Consider the following 18,144-nt stretch of genomic DNA (forward strand, 5'->3'; position numbering starts at 1 on the left):
AATTGCCTTAGCATCTGCTGTCCAGACACGGATCCACTGACATCATCTGTTCCACAGCGCTGCGGTCTCGTGGATAAATATGGACCACGGGGCGGCCGCAGGGTCCAGCGCTCGGACACCGTCTACGCCACCCATCCACGGGGTCAGCAAACATGGATTAACGTGAACGGTTATAGCAGGTGTGAGGTCACGTTTATGGGAGTCTGGGGCAGTTGGCTGAGAGGACGATGACACGATCCCCGAGCGTGGCGGTCACTGCTAGCTGGTGCGGACAGTCTGGGTCCGTGTAGGTGAACAGTAACATATGAGGAATTGATCTCGAAACCCCCGAGATTGCATAAACAAGACACTATGCGCTGGTGTAAAACATGCCCTGGATTAAAGCGCTGTATATCAGATAGGGCTGATCTATTGAAGTGGTCCGACTCGTAAAACTATGGACTATGTAATGAGGTAGACGAGGATGAGACACACAACAATGGGCTGATTCCATCAGAGGCTGGTTACGAACAGGAAGTGAGCTCACCGAAGGCGGCGCAGCGGCAGGGGTCATGCTTGTCCAGATAGTGTTCTAGTGTGTCCCAGCCCCCGCCCACACGCACCATCACATGGGTACGAAGGACCTGATGGGAGAGAGAGAGAGAGAGAGAGAGAGAGAGAGAGAGAGAAAGAGAGAGAGACAGAGAGAGAGAGAGAGAGAGAGGGAGGGGAGGCAACAAGGCTTTAAAACAGGCACACAAACATTGCTTTCATCCACAATTTCCTACATAATAAACACACACACACACACACACACACACACACACACACAGCTTCCGAAACCGAACCGATGGGTGAATTTACTCACACCCCGCCCCGCCACACAGGCTGCAGATCCGAGTCAATAGATATGCAAATCCTACAAGTGGGGCGTCATGCTGAGTGCTCGCCCTCGGGTCCCTCCCCCCAAACTAACGCCCCCATTCCGCTTCCTCCTGTCTGCGCGGGGGTCTCTCTCCCTCCCCCCTCCCCCCTCCACCCCGGCCCTCCCACATGACCCCCCCAGCTGCTGCCATTATGACCACTGTTCATCGCCATGCCAACACACAATTAAAGGAGAGGGAAGAAGAATAGAGAGTGAAAGACTGTTTTCCCTTCCCTCTCTCTCTCTCTCTCTCTCTCTCTCTCTCCCCGGGCTTTTAAAGGGGGGCGGAGTGATTTAGCATGGTAACAACTCCACCCCCTCCTCCCCCCGCTGTGATTTCAGCTAGAGATGAGAGGAGGAGAGGAACAGAGAGGAGGGGAGGAGGAGAGGAACAGAGAGGAGGGGAGAGGAGAGAGGAGGAGAGGAGGAGAGGAGGGGAGAGGAGGGGAGAGGAAAGAGGAGGAGAGGAGAGGTGAAGGGCCTTGGCAAGAGAGCTGAGGGGATTGATGTGTGTAGGCCTCCTCCTACGCACCCTAACCCACCACTCTGCTCATTCAAGCGCGCGCACACACACACACACACACACACACACACACAATCACACAATCACATCCAGGGTATCAGGCCCGCAGAGCCTCTCTGTCCTCTCTGTCTCTTTTCTTCTCTCCCTGCAGGCGCATGTCTCCTTCACTGGTATATTTAGCCTGATGTGATGGTCCCGTGGATACGGCCCCACCTCTCCTCTCCTCTCCTCTCCTCTCCTCTCCTCTCCTCTCCTCTCCTCTCCTCTCCTCTCCTCTCCTCTCCCCTCCTCTCCTCTCCTCTCCTCTCCCCTCCTCTCTCCTCTCCTCTCCTCTCCTCTCCTCTCCTCTCCTCTCCTCTCCTCTCCCCTCCTCTCCTCTCCTCTCCTCTCCTCTCCTCTCCTCTCCTCTCCTCTCCTCTCCTCTCCACTCTCCTCTCGCCTCCTCTCCCCTCCTCTCCTCTCCTCTCCTCTCCTCTCCTCTCCTCTCCTCTCCTCTCCTCTCCTCTCCTCTCCTCTCCTCTCCTCTCCTCTCCTCTCCTCTCCCCTCCTCTCCTCCGGGTTGTGTAATCAGCTGTGCCAGCCACATGTCAGGGCCTAGGCCCCGGGGCTACGAGTGCTGGCACGGCCGGGCCATACGGGGTGCAGCTTCCAGGGCCGGCACGGGCGCCACATCACACGCACCAAGACCTCGTCTCATCAGGACACACGGCCCAGAGAGTGACACAGCCGGAGCGCAGACACCGCTGATCACCGCGCACGGCCATCTTTAATACAGACTCCGCCCATCATCCGGCAGCGCGACACCGCTGTCGCCGACGGGCTCGTCCCTCCCTGCGCAGAGCCGAGCCAGGTTCCTATGGCAACGGCGAACCGGGGACCGCTTGTAATCACAACGGCAGCTCGGTGTCGGATTCCTCCTCTAAATCGGGTTTGCGAGTTTTTTTTAAAATCCTGTGGCTCATGGCCGACACCGTACCCCCGAATCGAACCCGGCACCGGAGAGACCCGTCTTATATTCCCTCTCCTCCGCGTGTGTGTGGTTTCGTTTCTACCCCTCTCTTCCTCGCTGCCCTCCCTCAGCCTGAGACGCTAGTCAGCTGAATGGGGGCCGGTTGGCTTTGAAGGCGTTAGCCAGCAGGCTAGCTTCCTCCCTTCAGATGAACAGAGAAACATGTTGCTTGCTGGGGGGGATATTATGCATAATGGCTGCCATCATCCTCAGTGAGCAGGATGGCCGAGGAGTGGGCGGACACTGAGTGTGTGTGTGTGTGTGTGTGTGGAGGGGGGGGAGGGGGGGTTAATCTGGCAGTGAAACGGCTCCCCTTCGCTCAGACTCAATCTGCACTCCAGACAGGCTTTAGCTTAATACCCGTGGTACCTGTTTTAACACAACCACCAGGGCACTCCAGATTGAACACGACACACACCTCCCTCTAACGCAGGTCCTCCACAACGTGCCACACGGCTAATCACACCAGTGAGACCACAGGACGGGCCTTTCACACACTTTTGATAGTAACACCTCATCGAGTTATAACAGCTTCCACGGCGTCCGTTTACTGTAAACCACAAATATTAAGAGCCGTCCGAAAAGAGGGATACTGACAGCACTAACAGTAAAGGAGATACATCCACAGGTATCCCGGAAACGCACAGGGTTCAGAGTAATATCCTCCATTCATTTGACGGGGATACATGGCAGCTAAGTGAAACGGCATCGATCCAGTGGGCAGCCGAACCGCAGCCCTGGACGCCCGCAGGGGGCAGATAGGGTTGCCTGGCGACTCTCGGGGGCCGAAGCCGAGACACGGCGGCCGGTGAGCAGAGAAACGGGCAGCGGGCGTGACGAGGGCCCGCTCAGGAAATGACCCCTGGTTCTATTTGAGTCTCCTTCCGCGCCTCAGTGAGCGAGAGGGAGGGAGGGGGAAGAGCGCCGGCAGACGAGCATTCTGGGAGTAGGTCAGGTCGGCGGCGGCGGTGGCGCGCACGCCGCAGAGACCGACCGCGGCGCCGTATGCGGTTCAGTGAGCTTTGATGGAATCAAGCAGCTGGATGATATGTCTGTTGATATGACCCTGTTATGGCGCTCGTTGCAACAACATCAACATGTTACGCCATATGTAGACACCGCATGATTCGGCTGCAACGCAGTATGAGCTGCAAACGGGCCCGTAATCACACACCTACTCACACACATACTGAAGGGGCCAATTTGAGCTACAGTACAGCAGTGTCATCTATGCAAAACCCAGGTAGTCTATGCAAAACATGAGTTTAATAGTTTTCATTCCCACACAGGCTGCAGGAATAGTGCTGGATAAGCGGTGTGTTTGAGGCCGCCGTACCCGTATGAAGATCAGAGCGCTGGAATCTCCCACTTTGTACTTCCCCTCCGACACCTTGGTCATGGGGAACTGTGCGGGGCAGGAGCAGTGGCCAAGAATTTCCCGCACCTAGAGAGAGACAGAAAGAGAAAGAGGGGAGAGAGAGACAGATAGATAGACAGAGAGAGAGAGAGAGAGAGAGAGAGAGAGAGAGAGAGAGAGAGAGTGTAAGTTGAACACAACAATACTAGAGAAGGGAACTAAATATTTCCCTCCTCTTAATTTCAGTGCCACCAGTGAGATAATGCTTAGTCACTTCCACTTCTATTCATCACAGATACAGTAATCCCCCTCTGTGTGTCAACGACAACGATAACGACAACACAACAGTAGACATTGTGTAGAAAGCCTGTCTGGGAGTCTCGGGATGTGAGTACCTGCAGTGTTCTAGAGGGACCACGCCTCTGCCTCTCCCACAGGGCAAGCGTTGCCTAATCTGCCTGGAACACCAGTCAGGCACTTTGCTGCAGTGCAAAACGTCATAAAAGCACACGCTCCGAGTCCAAGGAAACTGAAGAGAGTGTATTTGCACGCACACACACACTCTCTCTCTCTCACACGCACACACACACACACACTACTCTGGTGACCTCCTGACTGCAACCCCTTCGTCCTGATAGGCAGTTAGGCAGGTAGCTAAAGCCAGGGGGGAGGGCTGACGTCGGGAGCGAGGCTGCGGTTCCAGATGTGTTTTCGGTGGAGAGGGAGGGTGCTGGGTCTGTGTGGCGGGACATGCTTATTAAGAGCTGGAGGCAGAGAGAAACTCCAGGGCGGGGTGAGAGAGGCCTACGTAGCGTGGGCCCAGGATTGGTCGGCTTTGATGTTATTCTTGGCGGCTCGTTCAGACAAAGGCGTGTGCACACTTGTCGACAGAGAGAAGACTGTGACCATGGAGAGAGAGGGAGAGAGGGGGGGGGGGGGGGGAGACAGAGAGAGAGAGAGAGAGAGGGGGGGGGGCAGAGAGAGAGAGAGAGAGAGAGGGAGGGAGACAGAGAGAGAGAGAGAGAGGGAGACAGAGAGAGAGAGAGAGAGAGAGAGAGAGAGAGAGAGAGAGGGAGGGAGACAGACAGGGAGAGGGAGGGAGACAGAGAAGGCTGTGACCATGAAGAGAGGGGAGAGAGAGAGAGAGAGAGAGAGAGAGAGAGAGAGAGAGAGAGGGAGGGAGACAGAGAAGGCTGCGACCATGGAGAGAGGGAGAGAGAGAGAGAGAGAGAGAGAGGGAGGGAGACAGACAGGGAGAGGGAGAGGGAGGGAGACAGAGAAGGCTGCGACCATGGAGAGAGGGGGAGAAAGAGAGAGAGAGAGAGAGAGAGAGAGAGAGGGAGGGAGACAGGGAGAGGGAGGGAGACAGAGAGGGGGGGGGTGCAAGGGGCAATGACATCACTGCGGACAGGGAGAAGTGAACAAGGCGGAAAAAAAAAGACCAACGCAACAGCCTCTTCCACATGTATATACAGTCCATGAGCACTGTGAACACAAGCACACTGGGAGGAAGACACACTGCTCAAAATGGCCACAATGTAAAGAAACACGCTTGATTAAGAGACAGGGACTTATTTCAGAAAAGATCCCAGCGTCCACTACCGTCCATCTATACTGTACATTTACCTCCCGGGCTCTGGCTCGCCCGCGGTGAGGGTGTGCTGACTTTGGTGAACGGCTCATTTTCCAGATTATGGCTTATTCAGAAGATTAGAGAGGGACCTTGTTATTCTCCCAAAATAGCTGTCTTCATTCCTCCTACTGATTAAAGTGAGGGTGGAATCAGCGCTAAGTCTCAACATCTCACCTGGGTCTGCGGGGCCTACGGGGTAATCCACAGCCTCACCTGTTTACCTCCTCTACCCCCCCCACTCCCTTCTCGTTCACTTTATTCCCTCGTTCCTGCTCTCGCCACACGTTTGTCTATCAGTCCCTCAACTCTCTCTCTCTCTCCGTGGACATCCGCTCGCACCGTACAGTCTCTCTCTGTTTCTATGTCTCCTCCGCTCGCTCTCCTACTCCTCTCTCAGTCGCCCGGTCTCTCTGTCAGAAGGTGGACAAACTGTGTTTGGGGAGAAAAAAAACCAGCCAGTGAGTTAATGGAAAGATCGCCTTGGCAACCGACACACACAGCTTTACCCTTCCTTTTTTTTTTTTTACAGGACGTCTTGTTTTTTTTTCTTTCTTTCTTTAAGCGGCCTCTCGGCCGTCCGGGAGACGCCTCCCACGAGCGCTCTGCACTGAGCTCATGCGCTTCCCTCCAAAAGGAAGAGGGAGGTTACTGTAGGTTTGAGGCTTGTGAATACGAAGGGAAAATATCGACTGTTCTCAGGAGCCGAGCACACAGAGACTAAGCGTTCGGAGCTTTACACTGTGCCATTTTCTCAATGACACCATTGCGTTAGAGCTAGGCTAATAATACCTTTGCGTAATCTTACTGCATCGTTTCTGAGAACTGTCTTTGATGCTTCTTTCCCATGGCTTTGCTAAATCAGCAATGACTACGCCCATGCACAACTATGCGAGCGTATGCGCGAGCGTGAGGCCGACCGCAGCTTTAGGAGAGATGCGAGGTCATGCAGGAAGTATGCGGAAGCGGCAGTGGAGCGCTGCGAGAGCCGGCGGATGAATGATGGATGGAGGCCGGGACACATGGTCACATGGGAGAACGTGTTCTCCAAGAGCTGCAGATGCTTCGGGGAGGGAAAAACCAGGCCAGGTCAAGCCTGGCTTATGTGCGTGGCTGGCTTGTTTCTGTTCAGGACTGGTAAGACGGAAGGTAGTCACCCCACTGAAATAGCTGTGAATTGAAATGACATGAAATAATGTCTGATAAATTAAGATAGGTCTTGTCACCTGGACACATCAGTTTCAATGCTTCCAATGCTAATCCAGCACAATAAGAGCGGGATAGCCAGTTAGCTCATGAGCTCACAACAACTAGCAGCAGCTTCCATAACATTAATGGTAGGGGTCAGTGGCTAAAGCAGTTACACTGATGGTAACATAAAGTCATCCCCATCGGGTCTTGAACCCTGATCTCACGGGTGGGAGTCCAATGCTTTCACCGCTACTCTACTTGTGCAGTGGAGATCGGCGGGTTGATTTTGGTGTCCTTCTTTATTTTGGTATGCTGGGACTACTATCTCTTGTGGTGCCAACAGAGAAATGCAGGCCAACATTCAACGGAGGGAGGGAGGGAGGGATAACTGGACAAACGCTATCCTAGGTTCGCTGGCTTGCAGCCACGCACAAAAAAGCGAACAGCTGCATCTGCAGTGACACAGCTCCAGCCCGACACAGTAACACAGTACGCCCCTATCCTAAGATCCTGCTGTAGCCTAAGCATCTCAACATCAGAACATTCTGATGCATCTGGGGAAATGTTATGAAATTCCCAAGCTCCTTTGATAATTCGTGACAAGGGCATCTGGATGTCATGGCACAGAGTAAAGGTTATGCCATGGGTACAATGTGGAGACTAGTTGTACAGGAAAAAATGCGTAGGCTCATTGGAGTGATTGAAGAATTAGTTGTGGGTCGTTAGTTACTCAAGTTTCTTTGTGCGTGCCATGTTTTTGCCTGCAGCTTCATTTTGTCTTTAGGCACATGGTCTACAAGGATGTTTGCCATGTTGGTCACATCGACTAGAAGGATGTCATGTGATTAGGGGAAGGATGTTCAGACAAACATCTTTTGTTTGTTCTTATTTCTTGAAACTCAATGTGAAACCCTCTTGGCCATGGGGGTAAAACCATTTTTGATAGTGAAATACAGAGTAGTGGAAGGTAATTCTACTAGGAAGTGCTTTCAAGCTTCTCCCAGCGTGCTCAGCAGGTCTAGCCTGTCGGCCCAGCATGCACTGGGGGGTGTTAGTATAGAACGTGCACCCGCATTATCACTCCAAGTCTGCTGGTTCAACAGAATCTTTCTTTCCCCTCTAACCAACCAATAACTTGCTTAACCTTTGACCTAGTGTAGTGTAGATTACTCAGTGAAGAAGAATGTGTCTGTTTGGTGTTCTGTTAAGTGTTTAGCCTTACAGCTATTTGACAGGATCCAGGTAGTAGGTGGTTTGAGTAAGAGCTCCTGGGTTAGTCAAATTGAGTTGCCTGTGAGGCTAGAAGAATGATCCTAAATTCTAAGAACATCCCCAAGCATATCCTGTAGTCTAGATCCTTGCCAAAAACCTGTGCTCATCTGATGGGATGGAAATTATGTGTAGAGACAGTTGAACAGCTGAGTTGACTGAAATCCATATCTTCTGCTTTCCTTGGAGAGCTGCATTGTATTTGATAATAACTCTCCCATTTCCACAAAGATGTTAAATTCTCAAAATGCCTGAGAGGTGAAATCCCAGCGCCAGTCAGCTGGAAAGTACAGAGTCATCTCTTTTTTCAACATGAGTCATGCAAAAAGCAGACTAGGACATCTGTGATCATTTAGACTTTAGACTTTCGCCACTTGATGTCCTGCAGAGCATTGCATCACAGGAGCCTGGGTTATTTTGTCAATACTGATAATTTCCAGACTGCTGAAAATAATACCTTAGGAATCAATTTGAATAGAATCCATACCTCAACTCTTCTCTGCACTACCTCTCCCATTTATGTCTCCCCTGGGGTTTCTGTTTAGACACGCCTCCATCCTCCCCTTATCTACCCCATAACTACCCTCACTGTCTCCAGAACAGGATGGGAGGAGACGACGAGATAATTACCCTAAACTCAGCTGAAGACCACACGTATGACATGCTCTTGTTTATTACAAGTAAAACAAGATATAATCTGCATGCCCTTCTCTGAGGCAATGTCTAGAATACCAATTAAAGGCCCTACGAGGAGTTTTGGGAAGCGGAAGTGTTTTCCGCCCAAAAAGACCACATTTCCCATGAGCCTCCCCGCACGCGAGAATTTCCAGCATTCATATAAGTGATCAATTTAATATCAGCTGGGTGAGACTAAATCAGATCACCACTCAGATCTCAGCTCATGGCTGGCTAACCTGCCTGTTTAAAGTCACATGTGTGGCTGTCTGGTCAGTGTTAGATGTGTGGATGTCTAGAGGCACTGGTGACTGATTCTGATATCTGCACCTGTGACCTAGCTGTATGGGAGCACATGCACACACACACACACACACACACACACACACACACACACACACTGAGCATATGCGTAATAATGCTGATTCCACTGTAATTATCGTTAGACACTGCAATAATGAAAGCCAATATGCAAAATGGAAGGAGAGGAATCAGCTGTTTCCACTGGGTCCTGTTACATAGAAACTGGAGAAAGACGTCACAGATTCATTCTGCATTGGAGTACGCATGCCGCAATAACAAATCAACATTAAGTGATGAAATAGCCAACGTGCACTGATCCCACGTTGAAAACACTTGGCGGAGTGGAGTGTGTGAGACGCAGGAAACGACAACATTGAGACATGTTCCACCAGCACAGCCTACGAGTCTGACCCCTGCAAGCCCCGATGACCTACTTTTCTCTCTGTCCCTAACACACACATTCTCTCTCTCTCTCTCTCACACACCCTCCCTCTCTCTCTGTAAAGTCCATCATGGTGGGGTTTAGCAGAGTGTACAGTAAAGGCACTTCAGGCATATCTGCTGTTGCCTTACTCTCTTTTCTTAACACATGCACTGGACCATGAGGCAAATGGAGGAGAGTGGTCACATCCTATTGTCCGTGTCACCCTGCAGCTCTCTCTCTCTGTCTCTCCTAGTGCTCGCTTCTCTTCCTGGCTCCCTCGGAGAGCAGCAGGCCATTATGCTTTACATATCAGTGTGTGATGACATCCATAAATGACAGAATTGGCAACAGTGGCAGTCTCTTCCCTTCTCCTCTTCTCCTCCATTAGTGGAGCTGCTCTTTGTTTTGTCATCTCTGGGGGGGGGGGGGGGGGGACTGAATGTGGAGGGCAGTTGTGTGTTTACATGAGCAAAACAGAGGCTGGGTGTTGAACCCGGAGGGTGCCCTAGGAGACACATGAGGCGCTTCGTCTGAGGAGAAGAAAGAGACACCGGGAGTGCAGGAAGCTTACAACGGCGTCCTTTCAAACCCCAGAGCTCCGAGGGTCTTCTGCTGCTGTCTTTGAGGCCGCATGCACAAAGGATGTGTGTGTATGCCCGTGTTTATGAAATGCACGTATGTAGGCTACATGTGTGCATTGAGGTACCAGCATGATCAGGGTGTTATTGTATGACTGTATCAGTGTTTATATGTAGGCCACTAACCCAAGGGTCAAGGAAACGCACGGAAGGGACAGCTTGGCGTGTTCCATCGCCATGGGCTTCCATAGGCACCCAGCCTGGTGGGAGGCCGGCTTGATATCACTATCCTAATCTGAAGGTGGAGGAAATCCTCTAATGCAAAGGATCAACACTGTGTGGAGAAGTATTATATGATGGCCAACTGCCCCGCCTATAGCACTGTAGGATAACACCCCTGCAGGAGAATGAACATGGAATGTTCGGGGAGTTCCGAAGATTAGCCATGTCTGCTTATCTGAGCTGTTGTTCTATCGGCAGGAACTGAAGTAAAAACTGGGTGTGGGAATAAGGGTACTTGGGATTGTATGACGCCGGCCACTTCCTCGTCCGTCAGTGGAAACACTAGTGTCTTTTATGAGTAAGAGACGAGTCAGGGACATGGAAGTGGCTATCTACGGTAGCCTGACATTAGTTGTTTTTTTGGGTGGTAACCAGGAAAACAAACCCTGAGACACCCTCAGACACCATCGTACCTGCTGGACATGCTAGCAGAGATGGGGGCGGGTAGAGTTCCTAGGCTTATCTCCAGTCTCTCACATAGCCCTTTTCCACCAAAGGAACTCTGGTTTGTGAACCGGTTCGTTTCAAAATTCCTGGAACCTTGGTTCTGTCCAGAGAACGGGCCCGCGTTTCGACCAGTTTTGAGCCGAACCGTTGTACGTCAGCCCACGCCCATGATGTCGTTACGGTTTGCACTGAAAAACCTACTATTTTGTGGTGCCGGTTCGGAACCAGCTTTCGGGTTCTCAAACTCATTTCTTTTTGGTCGAAATGCTCGGAACCATTCAAAATTAGGTTTGTGAACCGGCACCGAACCGGCCTGGAAAAGGCCTAACAGTGTTCCAGTCAGTTACCCACAGACTAAACCTGGTCATCACACTAATGTGCTTTGGTTGCCTGCTCCCTCTGCTATTACTGCTTTTATCGAGCTGCTTTAATATTTAATGTGCTGGGTGCCAGAACAGAAGAACTAGATGAATGAAGGAACAGATTGTAATTAATAGACAATTAGCTATGATAAACCATTCAACCAATGTTCCCAAACTTGACACGTCCTCAATATAGTTGAGGAATGTAAATAGGTGGGTTCCCGGACAGTATGTTTTCTATCCCCAAAAAAGGAAAAAGAAAAAAAATTGAATAAAAAGACAATTAATTTCTCAAGAGCCTTATAAACCACAGGCTTTAGGATGACACCATTCTGTTATTAATTCTTAACTCTCAGAGAGAGAACAACCTGTTGACAAGCCACAAACCCAGGATGATGCAAGACAAGCAGCCCTGTCTACATGACAGGGCTACGCTGCACCAGGGCTTGTGAATGGTAAATGAACTGCACTTATATAGTGCTTTTATCCAGAGCGCTTTACAATGAAAGCCTCTCATTCACCCATTCACACACACCAATGGCGGCAGCTGCCATGCAAGGCGCTAGCCTGCTCGTTGGGAGCAATTTGGGGTTCAGTGTCTTACCCAAGGACACTTTATGTCGTCAGGAGGAGCCGGGATTCAAACCCCCGACCCTACGATCATTGGACGACCTGCTCTACTGTACCTCCTGAGCTACAGCCACCAGTGTGGATCACGGAAATGAAATATCACTACCAAGTCCTTTGACTTTCTTTCTCTTCCTCCCTCACTAACTCTCATGACAAGAAGCAGTGAGGTTTCCAGTAATTACTGTGCACAGAGACGCTAATCACACGGGAGGCCACGGTCTTAGAAAGAGAAGAGGGGCAGGGTGACATCAACGCAGAGAACTGGTGACAAAGGGTGACGGATGACTCTGAAGCACAGGGGTGAGTCGGAGGTCGAGGCCGATGATCATAATTGGACCAAACCTCAATGAGGTAGCGTTGACTACACTGTGTCATTATGCTCCACCTCCAGACAAGGTCAGTTGTGAAACAAGGGGAAATGCAATACCTACGGATCTATGGAAAGGAAATTGGTTTCAGAGAGCTGGGGTCATTTTAACAGGGTGTTTTGGCACAGAGCACGGGAATCTGATATTATACTCTCTTTGCTAGCAGTTGTAACTAATATTGCTGGAAACGATTCTTCTTTTTAGTGCTTGTATAGTTTCTTTCTGAGAGCCTTGTGTTGCTGATGGAGGTGGTTCTTTCCAGCACTCACGCACTTAATTATCTCGTCGGTGGCCATCGTTCCGTCTTCAAAACACCCGGCTCAGGGAGCTAATGTTTACGACAGTGCGCAGGGAAGCTCATGGGAAATGTGGTCTTTTTGGGCGGAAAACATTTCCGCTTCCCGAAACTCCTCGTAGAGCCTTTAATTGGTATTCTAGACATTGCCTCAGAGAAGGGCATGCAGATTATATCTTTTGTTGTACTTGTAAACTGTTGGAGGCAGAGATGTGTGTAGTCCACTCATACCCCTTCGAAAAGAGGACACTGCCAGGTGAATGCTTCTCTCCGTTGCTATCAATGAGTGGTGACTGTGTGGGCGGGGTACAAAGTCTCAGTCAAATCACCCCTCACACATTCCCATATAGGATTCAGAATACATAACGCTGTAATATTCCAGCACTTGGAGTGACTGTGTGGGTGTCTTGATGCCAGACGCTGAGTGCAGTGTTACTGTACCTCCTCCCACTCACAAAGATCACGCAGCCTGGAGTGGGTCTGCAGGCTGACAAGCATGAGCGTGACCGCTGACTCCTTCATCTCCTCCCTCTCCCTCCTCTGAGTCCGCCATCGGTGGCATGAAAGGCTGTCTTTTGTCCCGCCTCGACTCATCCACACTAAAATATGAACTCCTCTCCACTCATAGCGGAAGCACATGTTCCACTAGCCCATGTCTGCATGTTAGTCTGACGTCTCTAAAAAATAATGTCTTCTCGGATGCTCACACACTTCCGTCTGCCAGACAGTGGTGTGGACCAGCCTGTAGAACTGGACAGTTCAGGTTGTTGATGAATTTGTTAGTTGAATTCCAGCGTGTGGGAGGCCGAGAGATCTCTCTGAAAACCTTGTGGGCAAGGATGGGTTCACCTCTAGACCCCCTTTTTGTCCTGCTTTTTGTTTTAAATGTCTATAATGTCTTGCTTTGTGTTTTTATGCTTTTAATGTCTCATGTAAAGCACCTTGAATTGCCCTGTGGCTGAAATGTGCTATATAAATAAACTTGCCTAGCCCTTTGTGTAATGACTTGAGTAACATCAAGCTATGGTGCAGGTAGTAGCAATAGCCATCATGATATATTAATACTTGTTTTGTTGGCAAACTTCAGTGCCTGTGCTGTGATTGTATTGTAATGTAATATATAATCATATATAGTGTTATAAGTATCTATAATAGCAGACGTGTTGAAGAGGATATTCACAGGTGTACCTATGAACAGGGATCTATAGCAGAGACTCTCCTGTCAACATGTAGGAACTGAGCTGACATTTCACCCCGAGGGGATTCAAGAGAAGCCAAGCTCCTGCTAGTCTTTCTGAGCCTGGGTGTCAGGGAATGTGTGGAATTAGGTGCCAAACACAAAGTGACCCTGAGTGAGGGAGCATTCACCTGAAACACACACACACACCTATACGGTTGCAACCACACACACACACACACACACAGCCAGGGCTTCTGACATCATCCTGGCACTTTTGACACAGTGAAGACAGTTAATTGCAGGGTGCGTCCCCGCTGTTACACACTAGTGTACTAGGCACTATGTACTAGTGTTAGAGTTGTAAATATTTGAACAGAGAACGCCTATTTTCTATTAGCATGTGTATTTTGTTTGCATGTTTATTTAATAATAAAGATTGGCCTTGACACTAGCTCTCAGCTGCTTCCTGGGTTGTTATGTGACAGTGGAAGAACTCTGATGATGTTTACTTAGGATTAATGGAATAGAGGGAGTCGGGTTCTAGGTCATTAGAACTGATTCATATTAAGTGTGCATGGAGAGATATCCCGAATGTTCACTTACCAACTCATCCAAGTTTCGCATGTCACACAGCACCCTTTTTTGTTGCCATTGGACATAGGGGACCGGTTCAGGTTCCTCCACATCCACATCCACACTCTCCTTCCGACTGAAACACCTGCTGGGCGGGCTGCTCTCTCCCTGCTCTCCCGGCTCTCTCAGGTTCTCCTGGTCCCGGATCTCCTCTTCGATCTCCTCCTCCAGTTGGATCAGCATGGGTGCCAACATGCCGAACTTGGCACCGCGACGCGCCACCTCCAGTAGGCACAGCACGAAGTTCTTCTCGTTGCATCTCTCCACCAGATCGTTGGTCTCAAACATAAGGACATCCTTGATCCACAGCTCCTGTCGACACCATCCGATGAAATTGGACACGTTGTCCCGTGCCAAAAAAGAGCCGGGGACAACGTTGCGCGACTGGAACACCACATCCTTACCCGGCATCCTCAGTGACTGGGCAGACTCTGGGTACTCCAGCTGGAAGTCCAGCGCAGCGCGATTCACGTTGTTGGCGTGCCGACAGAGGGCACAGCCAGTCCCCAGCCCTTCCATAAAGGTGTCCGCTGAGACATCCAAGTCGTAGAGGGTGTTCAACCACTCAGCCAGATCCTCCTTCATGGCATACAGGTATTCCTCGCTGGATTTGAACGGCCTTATGCTCTTAGAAGCAGCAGACTGGATGTTGCTCTGATCAGCCATGTTGTCGGGAATGTATTAACGCTGGCTACTTAATAATACCCGATTGTCTCATTGCATAAGAGCTCTCCCAAACTGTACCCATATAGTATGGCGAAATAACCGCGTAGACGCACCCATGATGGGCTGCATGTGTGGTATCTCAGGCGGAGTCCTTGAAGGAATCCTTTGTATATCTAAACACAGAGCATTTTGAGATGTGAGGCGGTCGTAGCGCGTAGATGCGTTTTCCTGATATCTTTGCGATTCCCGTATCCTTTAATGAGCGCATCGCTGTTTCCCACGGTGTTCCAACTCCGAGAGGTTGAAATCGTAATGGTTACACGACAGACATGGATACACACCTTAAAGCATATTTCCCTCCGGTGTCCTGGACACAAAGACAGCGCGTTGCGGCAGCCGTTTGGCTGAATGGGAATGAAATCCACCGCTGCCTCAAAGAAGCGCGACCACCACACTGACCAGCAGCAATTCACTTGCCTCACTCACACCGTCCCCCTCATATTAGAAAGCCCGGCCCATATTGCACCGCCTCTTGCGTTGAACATGTTGACCTGCTCTAGTTTAGACTAGCAGAGCGATCCAGCGGCATATCCCATTATGAGAGGATAAGCGCCGGTAGAGGGAGAAAAAAAAACTTAACCCTGTGTGTTCACCGCCTGCAGTAATAGGGCCTACATGGGTTAGATATTATCCTGTTCTATGGACATGTCTGTATTCAAAGCAACTCAAACTAGATTTGATAGAGTTTAATTTCCAGATAGCATTGGTAAATCAGAATCACAAACGCTAAAACGCGTAAATGCGCGCTGTGGTCATGATTGGGAATTGGGCATGTTACCTGGCCCTTGCGCTACAGGGGGGCAGCGCTCTGATCACATCAGCCTATCTGCATTCTAGGTGGAGTATAATATTCGGCTATTGTAATTACTAGATATGGCTACCTTCATCAACGCGAACACAATGGACGACAAAGAGCTGATTTGAGGCAATGTGAACAGTATAATCTATACGTGATGGTGAAATAAGCATGATGTCTCTTTGCATTCTTTAAATTCAAAGTCATATCTCAAGATAATCATTCGGTTGTATAGGCCTAGCCTACACCACTTTGCCTTACCTAAGCCTATTTCGATTGTCCAATTTAATCTTCAAGACATTATCAAATTGTCGATGGCAGACCACATACCACACAAACCCCATGACCAAAAGGACGATTAGACCTACTGTTCAGAGTAGTGACCTCCTCTCTGCTATCACAGTTGCCATTCATGTCCTGATACCTAGACTGCCCTTTAATCACCACCACTGGACATTTTCGAAAGGGAGTGGATGATAAAAATGAGTGAAGCTGAAGACATGTCGTTTGAGACAATCTGGAGACCTGTTTGGCAAGGGCCCTCCGATTTGGAAATGCAGACCAAGCAGCCTATCGAAGTCAAACATGCCATTTTTCAAGTTTCCCCTTGAGCGGCAGCAGTTATGCTCGTTATGCTGGATGCATGGAGATGAGGCAGTGTGTCCGCCACTGGACCAGCACACTATTCTCGCATAGGAACTTAATAGCCTACGATTACACTGACAGCAAGATTTCTTTGAGCAAGGCTCACAGCTCTTCAATTTCAATATGGCTGAACGCTGAACATACACTAGATAATCTGTTTAGGGGGGGGGGATATACTGATATGAGATCAAGATAATCTAGGGCCCACTTATTTAGTACGCACAATGCTAACATATAGGGACCTGGCAATGATTGAAACCAGCTATAACAATTTCGAGTAACTTTATTTCTCTCTCTCTCTGTGTTATATATACACACACACACACACACACACACATTTTAAGTTAGTATTCACCATTCTGTAATAGCCTACAAGTATCATAAAACATGACGCAGAACAATGGCGTTCTAATAGAACGGGGGCTTGGGCTGCGGTGCCGTCTGCTCCTATTTAGGGATAGGGATTATTATCTGAATGTTAGAATGTATGTAGAGGCTATATTTATATATTTGAACTTGTAAATAGTGGGAACGTAGCGAAAAAGCATGCCCGAAGTACTCCCTGTGATGAATACTGTAAGTGACGAGACAGAGCAGCCTCTCCAGACAGAGAAGAGGAAACTGTCGGTGTCCAGACAACCTGTCAGAGAGAAGTGGAAGAATATGTCTCAATGTGACCCCACACCAGAGGCTAATGTCTGGGATCACACTCAATTCCGGCCTCAGCCTCCAGAGAAAGGATTGGATGGCTCGGTGTGGCCTGTTGCACCACGTGATGGATTTCTCCCCAATTCAACATTTCGGGGTATGGGCCAGAAGCAGAAGGAGTCTGTGAGTCCTACAAAGCCTGAGCCCAAAGGTCTCCGAAGGAAGTTCGATGGGGAAGAGGGCATCTCTGAGCAAACACAAGACATCTCCCACATTCTATCTGCAGCCAGAGCTGCGAGGCGCGCCATGCCTCCTAAACCCCCCTGCCCCCAAATTATTTGTGGGTCCCCAGTTGTGAAGGAGCCAGAGTCTGAGCCTGAGGAGGAGTTTGTGGAGTCCATGGCTAACATACACGAATGCCTCAGGAAAATCCTCCAGAACATTCTTAACAAAATGCAGGGGGCAGACGTCAACAGCTACGAGGAGTTCAGCCTGGCCCTGCAGGACCAGTTCCGCTCTCATCCCTTGAACTCTGACCTCAAGCAGTACGTCAAGCTGTCTTTGCTGGGCCAAGTCCACAATCTCGAAGAGCCTTTGTGGAGGCAGCTGGGGGGTTGGAAGAACCTGGACTCCCTGCAGCTGCTCCAAGAGATGGACCTGAGCCTGCTGACGTCGACCCTGGTCGCATCGCACCCCGAGCTGCGCAAAGTGGCCCGAAACATCATGAACACAGTCTTCAATATTACAGACAAGACTACCCTGAAAGGCAAGCTGCAGGAGCAGATGCCTGAGGAAGAGCTACAAACACTGCTGAAACAGCTGACTGAAGACTTGGACATTATGTTGGTTAGGAAGCCAAGGCCAAAGACGATTAAAAAAGCAGACATGGCCATTATTCAGGAGTCCGGTGAAGTTATAAAAGCAGACATGGCCATTATTCAGGAGTCCGGTGAAGTTATACCGGTTATAGATCAAGGAGAGCCAGAACTGCCGGTCAGTACCAGACGGGAACCTGTGAAGGAGGAGTCCCATCCTGTGGAGATGAAGAGGAGAGTTCTGGGCGTAGAGAGGAGCAGAGTTCTGGACCTGAAGGAGAAGAGCATAGTTCTGGACATGAAGGAGAGGAGCAGAGCTCTGGACCGGACCAGGTTTCCGGACATCAAGGAGAGGAGCAGAGCTCTGGACCGGACCAGGTTTCCGGACATCAAGGAGAGGAGCAAAGTTCTACTCATAAAAGTAGACGAACCCGTTCAAGAGCACCCAAAACCC

The 18,144-nt window shown here is 50.0% G+C and overlaps 1 protein-coding gene across 1 annotated transcript in view; it reads right to left on the reverse strand.

The window, feature by feature from the left end:
- The window catches only part of gas2l1 (growth arrest-specific 2 like 1), a gene marked incomplete at both ends in the record, with an annotated part of 20,426 nt that extends 5,700 nt beyond the window's left edge, over positions 1–14,726 (reverse strand). Inside the window, 3 exons of the mRNA XM_084457422.1 lie at positions 527–623; positions 3,773–3,880; positions 14,031–14,726. Of these exons, the coding sequence (XP_084313548.1) occupies positions 527–623; positions 3,773–3,880; positions 14,031–14,726 (901 nt within the window). The remainder of the gene's footprint in view (positions 1–526; positions 624–3,772; positions 3,881–14,030) is intronic.
- Between the last annotated feature and the right edge of the window lie 3,418 nt (positions 14,727–18,144).

The sequence above is a fragment of the Borostomias antarcticus genome, assembly GCF_949987555.1.
Source record: "Borostomias antarcticus genome assembly, chromosome: 23".
In the NCBI taxonomy this organism is placed as follows: domain Eukaryota; kingdom Metazoa; phylum Chordata; class Actinopteri; order Stomiiformes; family Stomiidae; genus Borostomias; species Borostomias antarcticus.